The sequence below is a fragment of the Tympanuchus pallidicinctus genome, unplaced genomic scaffold (genome assembly GCF_026119805.1).
Source record: "Tympanuchus pallidicinctus isolate F22 unplaced genomic scaffold, pur_lepc_1.0 scaffold24, whole genome shotgun sequence".
Taxonomy (NCBI): Eukaryota; Metazoa; Chordata; class Aves; order Galliformes; family Phasianidae; genus Tympanuchus; species Tympanuchus pallidicinctus.
The window spans coordinates 7018625-7037469 of NW_026294741.1; the positions used below are offsets into that span (position 1 = coordinate 7018625).

The 18845-nt window shown below is 43.2% G+C and overlaps 1 protein-coding gene across 3 annotated transcripts in view; it reads left to right on the forward strand.

The window, feature by feature from the left end:
* LOC128083356 (sphingosine-1-phosphate transporter SPNS2-like) overlaps window positions 1-18097 on the forward strand; it is a 121376-nt gene extending 103279 nt beyond the window's left edge. For 2 of the 3 annotated variants that reach the window (XR_008208039.1, XR_008208040.1), the window contains 4 exons: window positions 1000-1163; window positions 1738-1819; window positions 13274-13320; window positions 15155-18097. Coding sequence is in view for 1 of the 3 variants with exons in the window: in XM_052688490.1 (XP_052544450.1) it covers window positions 1000-1163; window positions 13274-13316 (207 nt within the window). In the remaining 2 variants the exon portion in view is untranslated. The remainder of the gene's footprint in view (window positions 1-999; window positions 1164-1737; window positions 1820-13273; window positions 13321-15154) is intronic. The other variant, XM_052688490.1, reaches the window with a different exon arrangement.
* The last annotated feature ends 748 nt before the right edge of the window (window positions 18098-18845 follow it).

The following is an 18845-nucleotide window of genomic DNA, read 5'->3' on the forward strand; positions in this document are numbered from 1 at the left end:
AGAAGTATTTCTGTCTCAACAAAAGGAGCAGAACTGGACATTTAAATACATAATGCCTTGAGAGCTGCTACTGCTGTTGATTTATAGAGTGGCAAGTTTTTTGCTGGACAGGAAATATTAAAATGTGATTGTCTTAGCTACAGACACTCATTAAATAATACTGAGTTGTAGCAAAAGCTTTTCATAATGAATTAAACACTGCCACTGCATGTCGCTTCTCCTTTGTGTCAGTGCACACTCGTGTTCACTTTCAGATAATTATCCTTTTTTACTGCCAGAAGATACAGGTTGCCTCATCCCATGAACTGAGTGGTGTGTGGTTGTTTGGACCTCGTGTACCAGACCTGGTCTAAGCCTGGGGGGCAGAGAGCAGAAAGTTTGTGAGAGTAGATGAGGGAATGAGGCCCGTGCCTCAGATAAAACTACATGCAAGGTCTGCCTCTGAAAAGCAAATGCGACCCGTGGGTTTTGTTCCATGAAAGACATTTCCACCATCCCACTCAACACAAAGGAAAGGAGTTCAATACCTCCTTTTGCTGAAAGGCAGGTAAAGATGTAGGAGTAAGTGAGACTTCAAAGCAATTGCAGAAGATTGATCACTACCTCAGTGAGCAAGCAATGCTGGTGAGGCAGCATCAGCACACCAGGAGGCCTGCTCAGTACAGCAAGGTTGGACATCCACTGGTTCAGTCACTAAGGTAGGCAGGGAGAAGATGGAGAGGGGTGTGGGAAGACTAACAGCTCAGGCAGAGAGTGACAGGGTGAGGAGAACCCCTGCCGTGCTGCTCACAGTGTGAGTTGCCCAGGCTCCAGCGTGCAGAATGATGGCGTGTGGAAGGCTAAAGCGTAGAGGACACTCAGCCTCTTCTGAACAAAGTCTTCCATTTTAAACTGTGTGCATATGTTTAGTAGGTGGTGGTTGTTGGAGCTGTGTTCCCTCAACATTGTAATGTCTGTTTTCATCTAAGTGACTAATTTTTTTTTGCCCTTCTCTTGTAGATCTCAGATCTGATACGACAAAGCACAAAGGAGTCCCCGCTCTGGGAGTTCCTCAGCTTGGGGTATGCACTCATGCTCTGCCCATTTGTCGTTGTCCTAGGAGGGATGTTTTTCCTGGCCACAGCCCTATTCTTCCTCAGTGACCGAGCCAAAGCTGAACAACAGTGAGTAACCTGGCAATTGCAAATGGGGAGGTACCAAAGCCTGTATTCTTTCTTGAAATTATGCTTGTACTCTTTCCTTGGGCCTTGGTCCCTCCAGGTAAAGGATGTTGGGTTGTATGCAAAGAACCTCAGCTCAGCAAAGTGCATGAGGCTGCACGAAGCACAGGGGCTTGTGTCAAGCTGGCTGGGCATCCTTTACATGCTTCTGCTCTGGTGGATCTCAGTTACTGGCCTTATGGCCTGGAGGGGAGCACAGTACTTGAGATCACTGATCCCTTTTACCCTTGCGTGAGCATGCACAGACCAGGCCATCTGTGGTGAGGGGTTGCTGTGTGCTGGCACCTGTAGACTGCTAGGTGAAGAGCAGTAGATACCTCACAGAGCTTTGTGGTCAATGTTGAACACACGGTCCCATCTCAGACTCTCGTACCATGCTCACTACCTCCAATACACCGGACGAGCACAGAAGGAAGAAAGCTGTGTATGTGGGGACGTAAGTGCTCAAGGCTCGCTGTGCTGATAGTATTTCCCAGTCCCTTATTGCAGCTTTTTAAAAAAAGCTACTGTTTTTCAGTAATGAAACCGATTCGGACCACCTCACGGTTGGCAACTACAGTAATTCGGAAGACGCTTCCACATGATACACACACTGCTGGGTTAGTCTCTTTCTCATAATTGTTGAACAGTAGAGTATCTGTGTATAACATCATGCTGAATATGGGGCAGGTGACTGGTTTGGTGTTGACTGGAAGTTGCCTTTGCCTTGCTTCCACTGGGAGGAGGAAGAGGTTCTTGTGACATGGTTGAGAGGCATTTGCATTGATTCAAGAACAACAGCATAGATGTGCTCTCGAGAAGTCAGTGCTGCATCCACATCGGAGTGAACTTTGTGTGACTGAGTTTGCCTGTGCTGCACAGGTTGTATTGGATTGATGACACAGATGTAGACGTGTGGGGCAGAAGATCATAATGTGGATATGTTAGCAGCCTATGGCAGTTCTGCAGACAAAGAGAGCAGGATATGCTTTGCTCTATGTTGAACAAAGTGGCTCTGGCAAGTCATTGTCACTAGATATGATACAGCTACAAGGAAAGTAAGGTGTTTGGAGTTGACATAAGTGTATAAACAGTTTGGGTGTTATTCTCTGGCTCGCACTGTCATATCCATTGAGTGCAGGAGATTTGGAAGCAGTGTCATCAATAGTGTTTGTGTCCCTCTAAGAGCAGTCCTGTCTTCCTCTTACTAACACATACAAATACCAGAAAAAGGAAAGTTTTCCACTTCCTGGTGACCATAAGTATCTATTTCACCTGTAGTGAAGTGTTAAAACATCTGCAGAGAACAAAACATCACCTGTGTATCTGGTAAGGAGGTTAAGTCTTGCTCAGTTGAACTTCACTGAGGCTTTGTGGATGACTGGTTTGCTATCATCTGCAAATAAAGGCTTTAAGCTGCAGTAACTGAAGCTAGATGTTAGAGGTTAGGAAGATCTGCTTTATGAGAAAGAAGAGGTAGATGGTACAGCAGATTGTCTGGAGAAAACATGAAACCTGTTTGAGTTCCTGAAGGCCTCCCATGCCTGCAGAGCCAGGAGGATGGCAGCTCTCTGGCTGCCTTCCAGCTCCTCTCCTGTAGTGGCAGAAATGAGCTGTATATGCAAGTTTATTAACGATCCCTTGGGGACATGGCAAGATGAACAGAAGTTTCTAGGTGCTCAAGGTGACTTTTTTTTGCAGCAGCAGGGAGCCAAAAGTTCAATTCATTGATAAAATAGTAAGTGGCAGAGCGATCATGTCTCACTGTTCTCCTTTTTTCCTACACAGATGTGTTCACTTTTGTCTATTGCTGTAGACAGCCTGAGCAGATTTGGTTATGTCAAAATCATACCAGCTTTCCCACCAGTCACTGAGTGAAGAAACTTACCTAGTTAGGCTTCAGACTTGTTTTTGCTCCACTTTCTGCATCTTTCAGTTGCCTGATTTGATTCACGTTCATTTATGAACTTGTATTACACATTCACTGATCCTAAACGTGCTATAGCAAACTGTCTCAGATGCAGAGGTACAACAGTTGTCATAAATAACAGCTAACAAAATGATTTCTCTCTGCTGCACTCTTTCTAGATATGCCCACTCCCATGTTAAAAATATTCTGTCATCTTACCATCAGATTCCTGGAGAGTGCAGCTTCACTCAAGTTTGACACATTGCTGAACAGTGAGGCAGTATCTTTATAAGGGTTGGCAACTGCTGAGTGAGGCTTCTGCCCGTGCCATGTGCAGTGGGATCTGTGCTGTCAACTGGGTCCTGTCTGCCACTGCTGAGAGGTTCACTGGTCTCCTTGGAAGAATTTATGGGGGAGGATTTGTTATTAGCTGCATGCTTTCCTGGGAGAGAAAAGACAACTGGGTGCTTTGCTATTAGCAGCTTACAGCTCCGTGCTGGATTTAAACCCAACGTCCAGCTCCCACCTACCTGACAGGCCATCTGTACTTGGCACTGCACACCTCTGGCAAGGATAGCTCTCTGCCTGGCCAATCCTCTCTCATATCCTACCTATTATTCACTGGATATGGGGGAATTTCTTCTTCAAGAAGCCGTATTTTCTCTCTGCAGTCAATCGTGCTGCTCAGGCGACAGGACTTGGAAATGTGCTTTGCCAAAAGAAATCAATTAACCTGCAGGAATCGCAAACACTGGTGTCACATGCCAGAGATTAAACTCGTTTATCACCAGTAGGGTCAGGGCACACAGGCCAGATGTCACTGACCTGTCTAATGAACTAATATGGAAGCAAAGAAGGGTAACACTGCTCTCTGCAGCCTTGCTCTGCCTATGGAAATGAAGCTTTCTCTGCTTCAAATCAATGCTTCTATGAAAAGTAGTTTAGATGTTTTTTCATTTGTTTCTTCCTGTCTGTAATGCTCTCTGGGTGTTTGCTTTGAGATAATTTCTTCTTCCAAGCAGGACAGCATACCAGCATAGCAACCACACTTTCCTGTAAAGCTTTTTCCAGTTTCCACCACACTTCCTTTCAAAAACAGAATTTCCAGGCTTTCAATGCCTAGTGGTGTTTTTACACTACTTTTGTCACTGCCACAATTCTTGGCATATTTTGAGCATTACTTTTTTAGCACAGGAATTCCAATCAACAAGGATGCCCCTCTCACAAAAACACTCAGGAAAAAAAAATTCTTTGTACAGCAACTCTTTTCTTAAAAACTCCTGATTCTTTTGCTGTGACCTTCAGCCTGTCTTAGGAGCCTGACAGCTTAAATAGGCTTTTAGTCAGTTTAGGACTAGCAGAGAACACAACACAGTACTTCACTCCTTAATGTAATCCACTCATTTTTGGTGCAATTTTAAAAACACAAATTTACCCCCACTCTTCTAAAGTGATAAGAGACAGAAAATGGTTAGAGAATGGTCTCTGTGAGAGCTCTTGTGCACTAGAAATGATAAAGAGACAAGTTCTTTTTGAAACCACTCACCTGCAATCACTGCTGTGCTTTCACTTGCCTACCCTGTTTGCACATCCAGTTCTGGAATATTGTGGTGGAGGGTTCAAGCCCTCATGTTTTCTTGCCAAACATGACTACATTTGTAGTGTTTGTGACATTCAAGTCATAGTTGGAGATGCCCTGGAAAACAGCGTGTACAAATAGAGTATCTTGCCATGGCAGAGCCCTGCATAAACCCATCAGCAATCTGATGGCCTCACTGTTATTCCTCAGCTCCATCACTGGTATCTGGGCAGCTCTAGCAGGTTATCAGCCAGAAGGCAACTGCCAGAGCACCTGGGGTATTGCACATGTTGGAAGCAAGAGCTCAGCACTGCTTAGAACTGCAGCTGCAGTCTGTCCTCTCCCTTGCTCATAATGCAGATAACTTGAAAAAACAGAGATTCACCCTGGAGTTGTAGAAGAAATGCCTGCAATAGTACTTATTAGAAGCAGTGGCTTCACTATTAATTAGGAAGAATGTGCTCTTTTCATTAGGTAAAGTGAAAAAATCCTTTCCCCAAGCTCTGACAACTTTCAGGTGCCAGGGCATATAAATCACTGTAATGTAATTATCATGTAGCAGGATGCTTTTCTGGGCAGCCAATGTGAGTGTTGAGCCTCTGGAGTTTTGCTGTACAATGATTCTCTGTTTCTGTACAGGCACAGACCTGTGGGACCCCTGATGCTCTGCAGCAGGCACAAGTGATCCTACAATCCAGGGTCCTGTCTCCCATGATGTCCACATCCAGTTGTTTCTGAGGGAAAACCCAAATTCACCTCCATTTTTTTTATGAGAAAGATTGCTCTGTTCAGGTATAGAATAATCTATCCCCAAAAGGGCTTTTTTTCTATATCAATTTTTATTTAATCACTGATTCTATAGCAGGAGAGGTGAGATTTTCTATTCTTTCCTGTGCTCACACAGAGATACACCTGGATATCCAAGGTTTATTACTGTTCTGTCCCTCTCTGCATCCTTCATGATATATGCTGGGTATTTTTGCCAAATATACAGCAATGCAGATCAGGCAGCAGGATGCAACTGCAGTGTATATCTCTGGCACAGATACAAACAGGAATAAATAGCTGCATTGATGCAGATGGTCAGAACAAAAGAATGTAGGTATTTAGCTAGCTGCCACCCATCACTTCAGAGAGATCTGCAAGCATAAATGGTTTGCCTGTTTGTTGTTTCCATGACTAGTAAAGGCTCAGGCTGCTCGTATGGCTCTAGCAGGTCTTTCTTCTTTCATAAAATTAAACATTTCATTAAAAAAAAAACAAACACCTTTGATCAGATGTGGGAACGCCAGCTGAGCAGCAGTTGGTAATTAATATTTGACTTTAAAAGTGGTGGGTAAACCATTGGAAAGAAAAAGCTAACTACAGACCATGTAGTGAAAGACACAGAAAGAACAATTCCTAGTTGCATCTTTTCTGCTGTCTTAAACACAGCAAATCTGAAAATTACATTACAGGAAAAATGAGAATAATCCATTTTCAGACTGTCTTCTGCTTCACATCAGGCTTATTTTTAGCCTTTTCTAGAACTAGATATAAAATGATCTCCCAGTTCTCCTGTTGCAGCAATTTGAAAGTGTCTGACCTTATTTTTGCTTTGCAGATTCTATTTTGTGGGGCAGAGAAAGGCCTCACAGCATTGTCAACCTTCTTTTCTCTGATTTTTGTGTGGCAGCAGTTAGAGACAGAAAGGAACCTGTGAAATAACCTCATGTTGTTGTCAGCACAGCAGAAACCCCTCCATTAATAGTGTAACAGGTACAGCTGGTATGCTGGACTGGTGCACGGCGCGTCCCATTCTGGTCGTCTGCATTACTAAGACAAATATGCCCTCCATTAAATATTTTAGGATCCTTTGCAAGGTTACCTTGCTTCAAGGAGCTGGACAGAATGCTTTTTGAGCTCAGGTAAGATGCCCTTAGCCTTTTGCAAGTGTACCAATCTGTAGTAAAAAAAACCCCAGCAAAGAGATTAGGTTGCAGTGTTGCGATGATGAAGGAAGAGAGGCAAGTCACACAAAAAATATTCATAGACTGCAGATGGAATAGGATTAGACAATTAGATGGTTTATATGGAAACGCTGGGTTAGGAATATGAAGAGGTGGTGAAAATAGTAGTAGTTTTTTTTACTGGTGGAAAAAACCTGCATGTAAAACTGTTTTTTTTTTCTCCCCTGCTTACTAGCCATGTCTGTAAATCCATAGATGGAGCTAGCAGATACAAGAATGCAATGGCTTGGACCAGCTAAATTTTAAGTACCGATTTGATTTCTTCAGCTGAGAAATGCTGGTTTCATGCAGATGGAAAATATGGTCTCATATTAAAAAAAAATTACTGTTTTGTTTGCTTGCTGTACTCAACCTGCAGATTTCCTGCAGGTTATGTAGGAAGATGTCATGGGTCAGTTTGCTTGTTCACAGACACGTTGAGCTGAACTGTGGTCCTTATGCAAAATGCTCACAGCATTTGAAATATGCTGTTCAAGTTAATTGTTGGCAGCAGGAGCTTTGCTTAAGTAGAGGCAGAAGGATGGAGCCAGCTGGTGTTGGCAAAGCTCTTGCTAAGTGCGAGCTGTGGGTGATGCTGCAGGCAGAACTTTGTGGTTCTCCAAGCCCATCAATTCCCCACATTCATTGTCCTTTCAAGGTTAATCTCTTTTGCCATGGAGAAAGGAAAACAGCATTCCTAGACTATTGCTGGCTGCTTGTGTGCTGTTCTGCAGCAAAAAGGGAATTTCTTTTTTAAGAATATCACATCAAGAACTGCTTTGAGTCCTACCAGTGTCTTGGCTACTGAATCTCTGCTGTGACCTTCAGGAAGTAAATGTTATCCCCTAAAATGCTCATCAGCTGTAAAACAAGATTAAAAGCACTTGCCCACAAGGTGTATGGGAACTTAAACCATATGCTCACAATAGAAGCAGCGTGGTGCATTATCTGTTTCAAAGGGCAGTTCTTGGCATGCAGGGACTTCATCACACAGGAAGGTATTTTAAATTCCTGCTAACACAATTTCTTTGCTAAGGCTTCCCTGGCACAGGTATGAAATCTGATGAGATCTCATGCAGGTGACTGGAGCAGCTGAACAGAAGGCAGTCTTCCAAGCCAGAAACCCTTTCTGATGCAGAGAAATGGAATAAGTAATAAAAACCACAGCCTTGCCAGTCTCTTGCAGACTGTGACAGTCACAAAACACACTATAAAGGTATTGACCTCTATCAATAGTAGATGACCTCTTCATGTGAAGATCTGCATGCTCATATTCAAGGCAGTGGTGTTAATAATAGACTCATGCACATTTAGCATGAAGGAAATCAGTGGACTTGTGCACTCTGAATCTGGACTGGAGGTATTTGGCAAGGCAGGTTTTCGGCAAGCTGTGTGTTACAGTAATTTATTTGTGGCTGGGGCCTTGACCTGAATAACAGGGGCAGAACTGTTTGCTTATTAATTGCAGTACTTCCAGAAAGAGTGTCTTAATTATTCTGGTTTAGTGATTGTTGCTGCCAGACCACTATCATGTGCCAGAAAGGGCTTCCCAGACTGTTATGCAGAGCAAAACAGGACAGTTCCCCACACCTGGTAGCTTAGATTGCTGAAAAGAGCTGTATTATGAGGTAGTTATTCTGGAGGGTAAGAAATATGTTTCTAATTTGTTGGCATCAGGAAGTTGTACGGATTTTTTTACGGATTCAATTACATCATACCTGCTTTTGTTTGTCATGTTATACCCTTTCCTGTTCGATCATGCCAAGAAGAGATCAAGACTCTCTGCTTTCTCTTTCCTCCATTATTTCAGTGCACACGAGAGTATGATGTTATCCACATCTTCCATGGCTGTAGAAAACTGATCATCTTACCTCTGAGCCCATCGTTATCCAGCAGAATTACATATACAGGGACAGATTCAAGCCCAGTGCTCTGAGGGCCTCAGAGACCTGCATCTTCAGTAGCTTTAGGAGTCCACATTAGCATACCACTGCAGAGCAGTAAGGCAGACTTCATTTCCATCCAAGTTCTTGGTACCTACTGAGTGCTATTCACTGCTTGTATTCAGATGCATTCTGTTGCAGCTGCCTGGAAAATAGAAGGAAAGGTTATTAGTTTCTTTCTTTATGGCAGTGTTCTCCTCTTGTAAGATCTGCGAAAGAGGGTAAATAGAAGCTGACCTATGCTTCTTCCTCTGGGGGCAAACATATAGTCAGCACCTGGATTAAGTGAACAGATGGAAAATAGTAACTGAGTCTGGGCAGCTTTGAGAGGCTGTACCAAACAGAGAGAAAAAATGTATTTGCTGTACACAATCATTGTATTCTGTTCAGTAAACCCACTGATGTGCAGGAAAAAAGGGGATTTAAGCCAACTCATTTCTTTAGTGCAGCTGAAAGAGCACCTGTCACCAGCAGCATGCAGCTCCTGTCAGGCCGTCCCCATGAGAGCTGCTGCTCAGCACAGACTGAGCCACCTCTTCTGGCTCCAGGGGGAAGGGCAGCTCCGTGCCAGGGGCTGCCAGCAGGGCTGCATGCAGCCAGGTTTTCAGCTCTGAGCCTGGGTTGGAGGGCTTCGGATTTACAAAGGCCCCAAGCATCCTCTCTGGCTGTAAATGAGTGAAGCAGCCAGCAGAGCTCAATAAAACAATGCTTTTCTACTCCAATGTAAGCTATTCCTACATTTGCTTCTTTGCTGAAGAACACTAAGCATAGCATTACAAAATTGTAACAAACTGACCTGAGCTTCATTCAACAGACCCTTTTCCTGGAAGGCTGCACGATCCTGTCATGATGCATCAGGAAGCTCAGTGCACAGACTGTTTTAAGCTGTGCCACTCCTGTCCCTGTACCACTCACTGGGCTCTTTCTATCTTGACGTATTATTATTGCTCACCTTTCATGCATCTTCACTCTGTCATTGTTTCCAGACACAGCATACCAGGAGCCTTTTAAATCAAAGCACTGAGTATGTTATTAATTTGGGTATCTTAGCCCAAAATTACTGACTTAAATATCAAAATAGCTTGAGAGCAGTCAAAACAGGTCATCCTGATTGGAAGCAATCCTTGATTTAGCTGTTCTTACTCTCCGTTGTAGAGTAGGGAAGCCCAGCTCCTTCTAATTGCTGGTGAAAACTGCAGCCATCCTTTGTTACTGGGGGACAGCAATGGTTTGCACATTTATATCCTGCACTGCTTGATTTAAAAACATGCAGTGAAGGGTTTAAAGGGTACATAATTGAACTAGTCTCCACCCTGCTGATTTTGCTCTTGGTAACCTGTCTGGCAATAAGGCAGTGCATCGTTGGGACCATTTGGTTACCCAGCAAATGTGGTACAGAGCCAAGCAGAATGAGCACTCTGCAGTTAGCTTTGGTTTCAGCAGTAAGCAAAATTAGCAGATTATCTATGGTCTTCTTTGATTTGTTTTCAGGGTCAGAAATCTTTGCACGAGGACATGTGCAGCTCTGTTGGCTCTGTGCGTGCTTGGTGCTTCCAATGGAATTTCACTGACTCAAAGACCTGCAGGGAGGTGTGGCATTTCCCAGGGAAATGCAGCTCTAAATTCCTGCGTGGCGGAATATTGGTGAGACAAGGCAGCAGTGTCTGTGCAGAGTATGAATAATGTGACCTGCATATGTGATCGCATATGACCAGTGGTTATGTGTGTTTTTAACGAGGTGTTTCCTGGTCTTGTTACTTACCTGTTTGTTTGCTGGCAGGCCAAACTGCAAGTTGGGTTTGTGAGGGTGTTGACATGCAGACAATAGTGGAAAATATGGGTGGAATGGTCTGTAAATTTGTGTCCATTTCCCTTCTTTGTTTACTAAAATATTAATGTGTTTTGGCAACTGGCTTCAGCGGGGATTTACTTACCCTCCCTTCTGCTGAGGCCACTGTCGATCTAGCTGCCCCTGTAGCCCTAAACTCTTGTCTACTGAATGAGCTCTTGTTAGTCAAATAATGAGCTATTTGCAGGCTAGAAGGACCTCATTGAAGCATTTTACTGTTGCTTGTAAAAATTAAGTGATGTTAAGTACAGCGGGCTGTAAAAATTAGGACACCGTTTCCTAATATGCTTCTCCATTACAGAAGCCAAAGCCTGACTTGTTTAGATAGCAAGAAAATGGGTTGCATGGCAATCTGTAGGATACCAGCATATGAGTGTTGTTTAGGTTGTGTATAGATAGAAATAAAGATGAAAAGGGAAATGCTTTTATTCTTGCTGACACGGGGTGAGCACACGTGGATGTGATGTGGGCATCGAAGCCTCATTCTGCTGAGCTGGGAGCTGTTACAGAGGTAGAGGTGTACACTGTTACTACAACCTGCAATTACAGTCTGTATTGCAAACTCTAATCTGCAGTGTTGGTGGGGTGGGTGAGCAGCTGCAGTGAAAGGGAAAGAGAATTTGGAAAATCATCTCTGCAGTTCTTGAAACTGAGACTAGGGTATAGCTGACCTGTAAAGGACTTGGCCACTCATCTGTTATCTTAAATTTGTCATCTTTTTCTTATGCAGTTCTGTCACTGGCTGAGGTGCTGGGAAATTAGATGCATTTTACGCAGCATAAATATTTAACAGCTTTAGAGCATGTAGTTTAATATTAAACAGACAGTCATATAAATGCTTGAGAATTATAGATGCTGTCACATTACATGGAAATAGCTTGATAGGATCTAGGAGAACTATTTGGGTTTGACAGGGGAGGAAATGACGGGGTTAGAAGGAGTCAGTCTCATTTTAACTACTAGAGAAGCACGAGGGGAAAAAAAAAGGAAAAAAAAAAAGTTGTGCAGCTTCTGTTCTTGAAAGGCAATTTGGGTCAGTTTCCTCCCCCTCAGGAAATAACAGAGTGGTTCCCACCCCACTGTCTTCAAGGAATGAAAACATTCACCATCTTGAGAAAACAATGTGGAGAAAGTAGAACAACTTAGGAAGTCAAGTTTAGTCAGCAGATACCCCCAGATTGGAAGCACCAACCTGGTCAGTGTGGGGTTATCATCATTAGAAAGACAAGTGGGCCATAAATGAGGATTTACATCCTCTTTAGTCTTGTTTTCTTAAGTCCATGGAAGACATTGTATCACCTAAGAGAATCTGAAATTTATTATTAGCATTTTTGCTTTAAAAAAATAAATAAATGCAGAGCTGACCAGCTGCCATTGTAAGCTGAGAAGCTGAGCTTCATTGAAATCAGGCTGTAAGTCAGTGACCACTGTCTGCACTACAGTGATTCAGAAAGAATGAAAACTGCCCTGTGTGAGATTTTGGAGACTATTTCAGTTCTCAGTTCTGCCCACATCCTATGCGATTCCTGAAAGGCAACTCTGTCCCCAGCAGGTTCTCAAAAGTCTTGTGGGCTCTGATTTCCTGTGAAATCTTCTAAATGCATTTCAGAATTAGCCCCTCTAGGCCTCTGCTCCCATCTGTAAAGGAGAGATAAAGCAAAACTGAGAGATACCTGTTAAAATGCAAACGACTAGCAATTTTTGAGACTTGGGGATAACAGAAGTGCTTCTGTGGGAGGTGGGTTTCATTCCATGGGAAGCTGAACCATAAGTAACACAAGAAGCAAAGTCTTAGGTATGTTTACAGTTCACCTCTCAGCAGTACCAGTGGGTTGTCTAAGTTGTGTCAAAACGTTTTCTGTACGTACTCTGAATCTTGGACGTTACTTTCAACGCTTTACAGCATTCAAACATCTGTTTTAGTGTTTTCTGCTGGCTTCAAAAATATCATAGTTTACATCCTACTTCTAAAGTAATTGCTTTACCAGGTCATATTTTAGCTCTGTGATATATTCTGAAAATTAAAGCATGGTTAAAATGCCCACTGCAGTAGAGTTACCAAGAATAATCCTACAAAGAAATGTGGGCCAGCATCCTGCATAAACTGTACTTCAGTTTATAGCTTTGAAATGCAAAAAGACAAGAGACCTTGGAGAAATGCACAGAATGTTGGATCTTGCATCTAGGCTGCAGAGATTTCTTGGAAGGTGGCCCTTAACCACTGTTTTATTTTCATCTTGAAGCACGTCTTAACACAGCCCCATCCCTTTTCAGCAGTACCTTGGGTCAGGTACGAAGTTTGGTGAGGAGGCAATGATGAGTTTTAATGAATCAGCATCTTCCAAAGGAAAGTGGTGTTTCACCATGATGTTCTTACCTGGTTGGACCTCTGGCAGAGATTCTGTCAGGGCTTTCTTCTTAATTTCACTTTTATCAGTGGTGGCTGTTTACATTTATGCTGTCAAGTCTGAAGGACACCGTTCAAAAGCCATTGTGTACACGGTCTTGTTACTGGCTTAGGGAAACGGTTGCTATGTTTGAATGCCTTTGGGGCCTTCCCAAATCCTTGTCCATTAGTGTTGCAATATTACTTGGCATGTTCCAACAGTTGTCAGAACTGCTATCAGTCGCCACTGTGAAAGGCTTTCAGCTTTATGCAATAGTACAGGACAGTTATTAACATCCTGTCTCTTTAGAAACTCTTACGAAACAGGCACCTGGATTTAACAGGCTGGTATGTTGTTAAGAAGTCTATTTCTTAGCTAAGTGCAGCTCTCTCATGTCACTCTTGTTTTCTCTCCTATAGGGTGAACCAACTTGTGATGCCACCAGCCTCTGTGAAAGTCTGAGATGGTGAGTGACCCAAACCAGCAACTGGTTTGAAGTTAATCATCAACTTATTTCTTTTTGTATCAGCTGGAAAGAGGTTAATCTGACACAGCTATGATCTGTACCTTTGATACCAAATCAGAGCAAATCAAGAACAGGAAAACCAGGGGTCAACTCAAGTGCCCTTTGTTGCACTGAGTGATTTCCAGAAACCTGGTGCTTTCTTTTTTAAGCATTTAAGGACATGCAATCCCAGTCACCCTGAGGAGCACCAGATGTGGTTGTCCAAAGCCAGAATTTAGGCTTTTTCTGAATGTGTCTTGCACTCATAAAACCTCCTGCTGCTTTCTCTTGGCCTAAAATTTGCTCACTACCACATGACCATGCCTAGCACATTCCAAATCCAAAATTCTCTGTTGAGAAATGCTTTCTGGAGCACAAGAACTTGTGTGTTGTTGCAAGGGCTGTCCCCCCTGCAACCCTAAGGCTATGGTTGTAAGCCAGAGGAATCCCACTTCCACTGCCCTTTCTTCTCCCTTTTGTTCATGCTATTCTTATCACTTTCCAACAGTCACAGCATTGCAGCTCAGAGCTGCAACAATTGATAAACGCTTCCCAGCGATTTACTGTAGCCAAAATTAATTGAAGCAAGTTTTTGAAAAGATTTCTTTTTTATAAATTAAATGCATTGAAAGACTAATCATAAAATCAGAGCTTAGTAATACACTTAAGAATGGCATTCTGGGGACATGATTAATTGCAATCTCTAGTATAGCAGATGTACTGTTTCCACATAGGGGAGTATGTTTTGGCTGAGGATATAATAGACTCGCCTGTGCCTTGCCCTCTCTTGGCTGGATGTGTTCTCACACATTATCATTTTTCAGCAGCTTTTATACAAAGTTTTAAAAAATCCAGAAGCCTCAAAAAATTGGAGAGTAAATATTACATGGTGCTGCTGAGACTCACCTTATAAAACCGAACTCCTGCTTCTTGTGCACACTGAAGTTTTTCACTGTACTTTTTTTTCCCTCTTTTGGTCCTATTTTCTACCATCTGAGAGAAACCAGGCCATCCTCATAGGGAATTTTTCCATAACCCAGTCACTAATTTTTAAGGTCAGGGGCAATTCCTGCCTAACATGGAGCAAAGAACCTCTCACAGGAAATCCTGCAGTGAGAGAACTGGTTATCCTTTCTATATAATGTAGGAAACTGCAGGCTGCTTAAATAGTCCACAGCAAGCACAAGTGCTGTCTCACCAGCCAATGAACGTGCTGATGTTGCTCTTTAAAGCAAGCATATACCAGCAGCACACTGGGAGGAAGCCTTTGACTGCACTGCTCTGTCAGCAGCAAGACCAATAGCAGAGCTATCACACGTGTGTGCTGGGCTGACCCCCACCCCTGAACTGGGCTCTCCAAAAAACAGCAGTTTTGGAAAAGAAAACTTAAGGTGAGAGGCAGTCTCTCAGTTCTTTGATGAACTGATGGGGTTAAAAGCAGCCTAGCAAAAGTCAGCCCCTGTTGTCATCTGAGCTGTTTGAATCCATAGCACAAGGAGTTGTACCTAAACAACTGATGCAAACAAGACTTGGCTGCTGCCTTAAATACTACAGATAGGAGTCCAGATCTGGGGCAGATTTTGCCTGAATCTCAGCATCTTTGTGTTTCTCATTCACAAAACCCAGAGAACTATGTTCATCCAGTCTCCATACCAATCCAGCTGTGCTAGACTTCCAGTTGCGCGGAGGCAAGACTCTTAGACTTCATGCCACCATGAAGGTGGGGTGCATGCATTCACTATCACCAATCAGCTCTCGTTATTAGGACATTAACCACCTTTCTCCTCACTTGTAGTTGAAGGTGAAGGAAACCACGTGTGGACTCCTGCTTCCAGCAACAGTCTCAAGCTCAAAGCCCTTCCACACTGGAAAACAGTGGCTCCCTCAGCTCCACGCCACCCTGGAAGGGCTACATAGCAGCACCAACTCCACCACGCCACTCCAGCCTGCAGGGTCAGGCACCAGGAGATGAGCAGGGCAGCCTGGAACACAGTGCTTCTTGAGCATAAGGACATTACAGGTTCCTCTGAGCATCTAAAGCAACTCTCCACTGGACCCAAGTGAGTGACTGTAGATTGTGTAAATGGTTTTAGTTGTAGCCAATGAAGTCCACATTGTTACAGGACTTCTGTCCTATTGAATGCTGCTGTTCTGCCAGCACTCCCACACCCAGAGACTGCACTAGTTGGGGACCTATTCTGTACATCACTTTTTCTTTAACACTGAAGGCTCAATTTAGATTATTATTTTTTATTTAAATATGTCCTAAGATGCTTTATCTGCTAAAGACATTAGATGACAGATATATATATATATATATATATTTAGATGAACAGTTTTTATTTAAACATTTGAAATCTGGAGCTGCCTGTGTAACCATACCAGACATGAATACGTCCACAACTCTCCTCATCTCAGTGCCCTGGTATCAGGTCCTAGAAGGACACCACAGGAAGAGTTCCCATGGTGGATGGAACCTGTCACCTGAGGCTGAGCAACAGGACAGAGGAGAGAGTTGCATTGCACTGGGTGTGCTGGTGGTTGTTACAGAAAGGCCCCAAACTTTGGACAGAAATACTAGGGGCTCCAGATTTTGCTCAGTATACTACATTCAGCCTTGCCTAGGAGGTTCACAGGTTTATAAAATACCAAAATCCATCTGGCTGAATTGCTTTACCAATGGCCTGGTAGTGCAATACTGCTGTGCCAGTAACATCATGCTTTGTTTACATGCATATCATGTTACGTGTATTGTCAGTGCTAATTCTCCCTCATCAGTATTTTCTGAGCAGGCAGCTGATACTCTACAGTGCTGTTCCCTTTGGAGCAATGGTTAGGTCATGCATGTCCATCTCCACACACTCTCCTAGACTACTCTTAGTGGGGTGCCTCTTAATCATTTATCTCCAAGACACAAGGCCAGTGTCTGAACTCTGTAGAAGAGTTTCAAATGCAGAAGAGTGTGGCTGTAAAGCAGCCAGAGAATCATTTCACAGGGTCTTGTTTCATGCACTTGACCTCCACAAGCCAAATTTATGCTGCGCCAGCTTAATGCTGCAAGAGTGACAGGAAGGAAGGAGAGCACGGAGAACACAGGCCCTGGAGAGAGTCAGGCTTCCAGAGAAAAAGCGCTTTTGTTCAGTGAACTTCTCACTCCCTTTTTCTGTTCACATGTCTCCCAGAGGTCAGACTTTCCAGACCTTCCAGGTTAGGCACCCAGATACTTTGGGTGTACCTCACTCTTGTGTTCATGTACAGTAAGCAACTGTGATTAAGCTGCAAGTATGACTAAATCACCAAAGGAAATGGAAAACTGGGACTGGATGTGAGTTACATCTCCAAGTTGGCTGTTCTGTTGTGCTGTAGCTTTGTTCAGACATAAGAAGGGTATAGGTAGTAAATCTGGGTTTTATCTCCAGTTCACTTCCAGGATGTTCTGCAATCTACAGCAAAGCATTGTAGTAGAGATGGTTGCTAACTCCACCAAACTAGTCACTATTCCTACACTGCCAGTGTTATGAGGGTGATTCCTATAAAAATCTGAGCATTTCCTCTTCATCTGTTATGTAAAATGGTGAAACAATGGCTCTAGAGTTGGCTGAACAACTAAGCCAGAAATTTTCCTTGAGTGCCTGGGCATCCTCTGGGAAACAGCAAGTGGATGTTAGAAAAAATAACAAAAAGCAAATCCAAAGCAATTTTTTGTTTCCCACCTTATGCCCCTATTTACATTTGCAGGGGAAATACCAACACTGTAGAAGCCAAATACTTGGCTTTAAAGGCACATGAATTTCTGATTCCCATTAAGAAATTCCTTGTTAAGATGGTTAAAAAGAAACAATTAGTCATTTCATTTCAGATACCAAAGAAGATTAGCTGTATTTCCTGAGCTGCTTTTCTGGTAGGCTCTCTCTGTTTTAGCATTTACTGTCAACAACATGAAGCATTCCTGCTCAAGTTCAGAGGTCGAGAATTGTCCTTAAACTTAATTCTCTGAAGGCAACAATGAAAAGGGAACAAAGTGTTTTATAGTTTTGCCATCTCTTCTTGTTTGTGCCAAACCCAATCCTTGCTGGAGAAGCACAGTACTGTTACAGGAGGCCAGCTTTATCTTCTGTGTATATGAAGGAAATTGCTGTGGATGCTTTTTTAACAAGGAAAAAGGGATGTGAGCAAGCAAGGGAGTAAGAAGCAAGTCCTACTTGTAGCAGTCCCATGCCAAGGGATCCCTGAATCCCTCCCACATGTTCCAGGCTAACCAAGAGAAGCCCAAGCAGCAACCAGAATAGCTCATGAGGATGAACAGGAGAAGGGACAGGAATCCTGCTGCCCCTTTACATGTTGTGATCTATGTTTTAATGGCTGAAAGCAGAAAGGTTGGATTTCTTGTTGAGTGTGTCTTGTTTGTATTCCTAACTGGAAGAATTGTTCAGTCAGAGCTCCTATAAAAGTATTTGGTCTATTGGAGTGAAACCAGCTCACTTAGATCAAGGGTCGGCAGGATTAAGTCAACAAGAAGAGGTACATTGAATCTGGGCATGAACTATCCATGTCATCAAACAGAAACTGGACCTGTGTCGCCATCCATGTCCCCTCCTTGGGTTCTAACGTAGTATTCCCCATCCCAAGATGTTGGCCCATTTCTGCCAGTATGCAACTGGAGGAGAACTTAGACTGAAGACATTGCTTATATCAAAGCTGAAGAGCAGCTCTTATTAAAATTAGTATTTGTTTTTTTTTAAAGAAAGGCTGTTAATTTGAAAAGGTAATTGATTTTATATACGTATCTTTTAGTACACACCACAACCAATGAAGCAAGATTCCAGTCTATCACCTCAAGTTGCTTAGATCATCAATGTTGTGTTTCAGACTCAAAACTTCAACATAAGATTAAACAGTTCCAATTAGAACACAAATATTTTTAAAGCCCCTGATCTCCTGCACACAAAATGACTTAATATGAATGTCTGAAAATTAGTGTGCATAAAAGCAGCTCTTGAATGCATTTGAAAACATGGGAAAACACCACCAAAAGGGAGCAAGCACTACTACTCATGTCCTCCCATTCCAGCACACATACATCTCCTCAGAAGAAAAGCCAAGAGAGGGGAAAGGCAGACAGGTTTTCAGCTGGTGCTGCTTCATCTCACCCCACTCCTTGGGGCTCTGTCTGGTCCTTCCCCAGTGCTGCTCCTGTTCCCCACTTCTCTGCTTGAGGGTCTCCCATCTCTGATGATTTGCAGTAAGGCTCCTTCTGACCTCCCTGCACTCTCTGGGACCTGGAGTATTAGGTGCAGCCTTGCTGCATGCATCAGGGTCTGTGCCTGACCCCACAGGTATAGGTTGTCCAGAGGGGATGGTCCAGGATGCCCTTTTGAATCATGACAGCTTTCTTCTGCTTTACTTCATGCACGGTGTGTGGTTTTGTTTTTAAGCAAGCATTAACTCCCTCTGCAGCCAGTACTGCATTTGCACCAATGTACTTG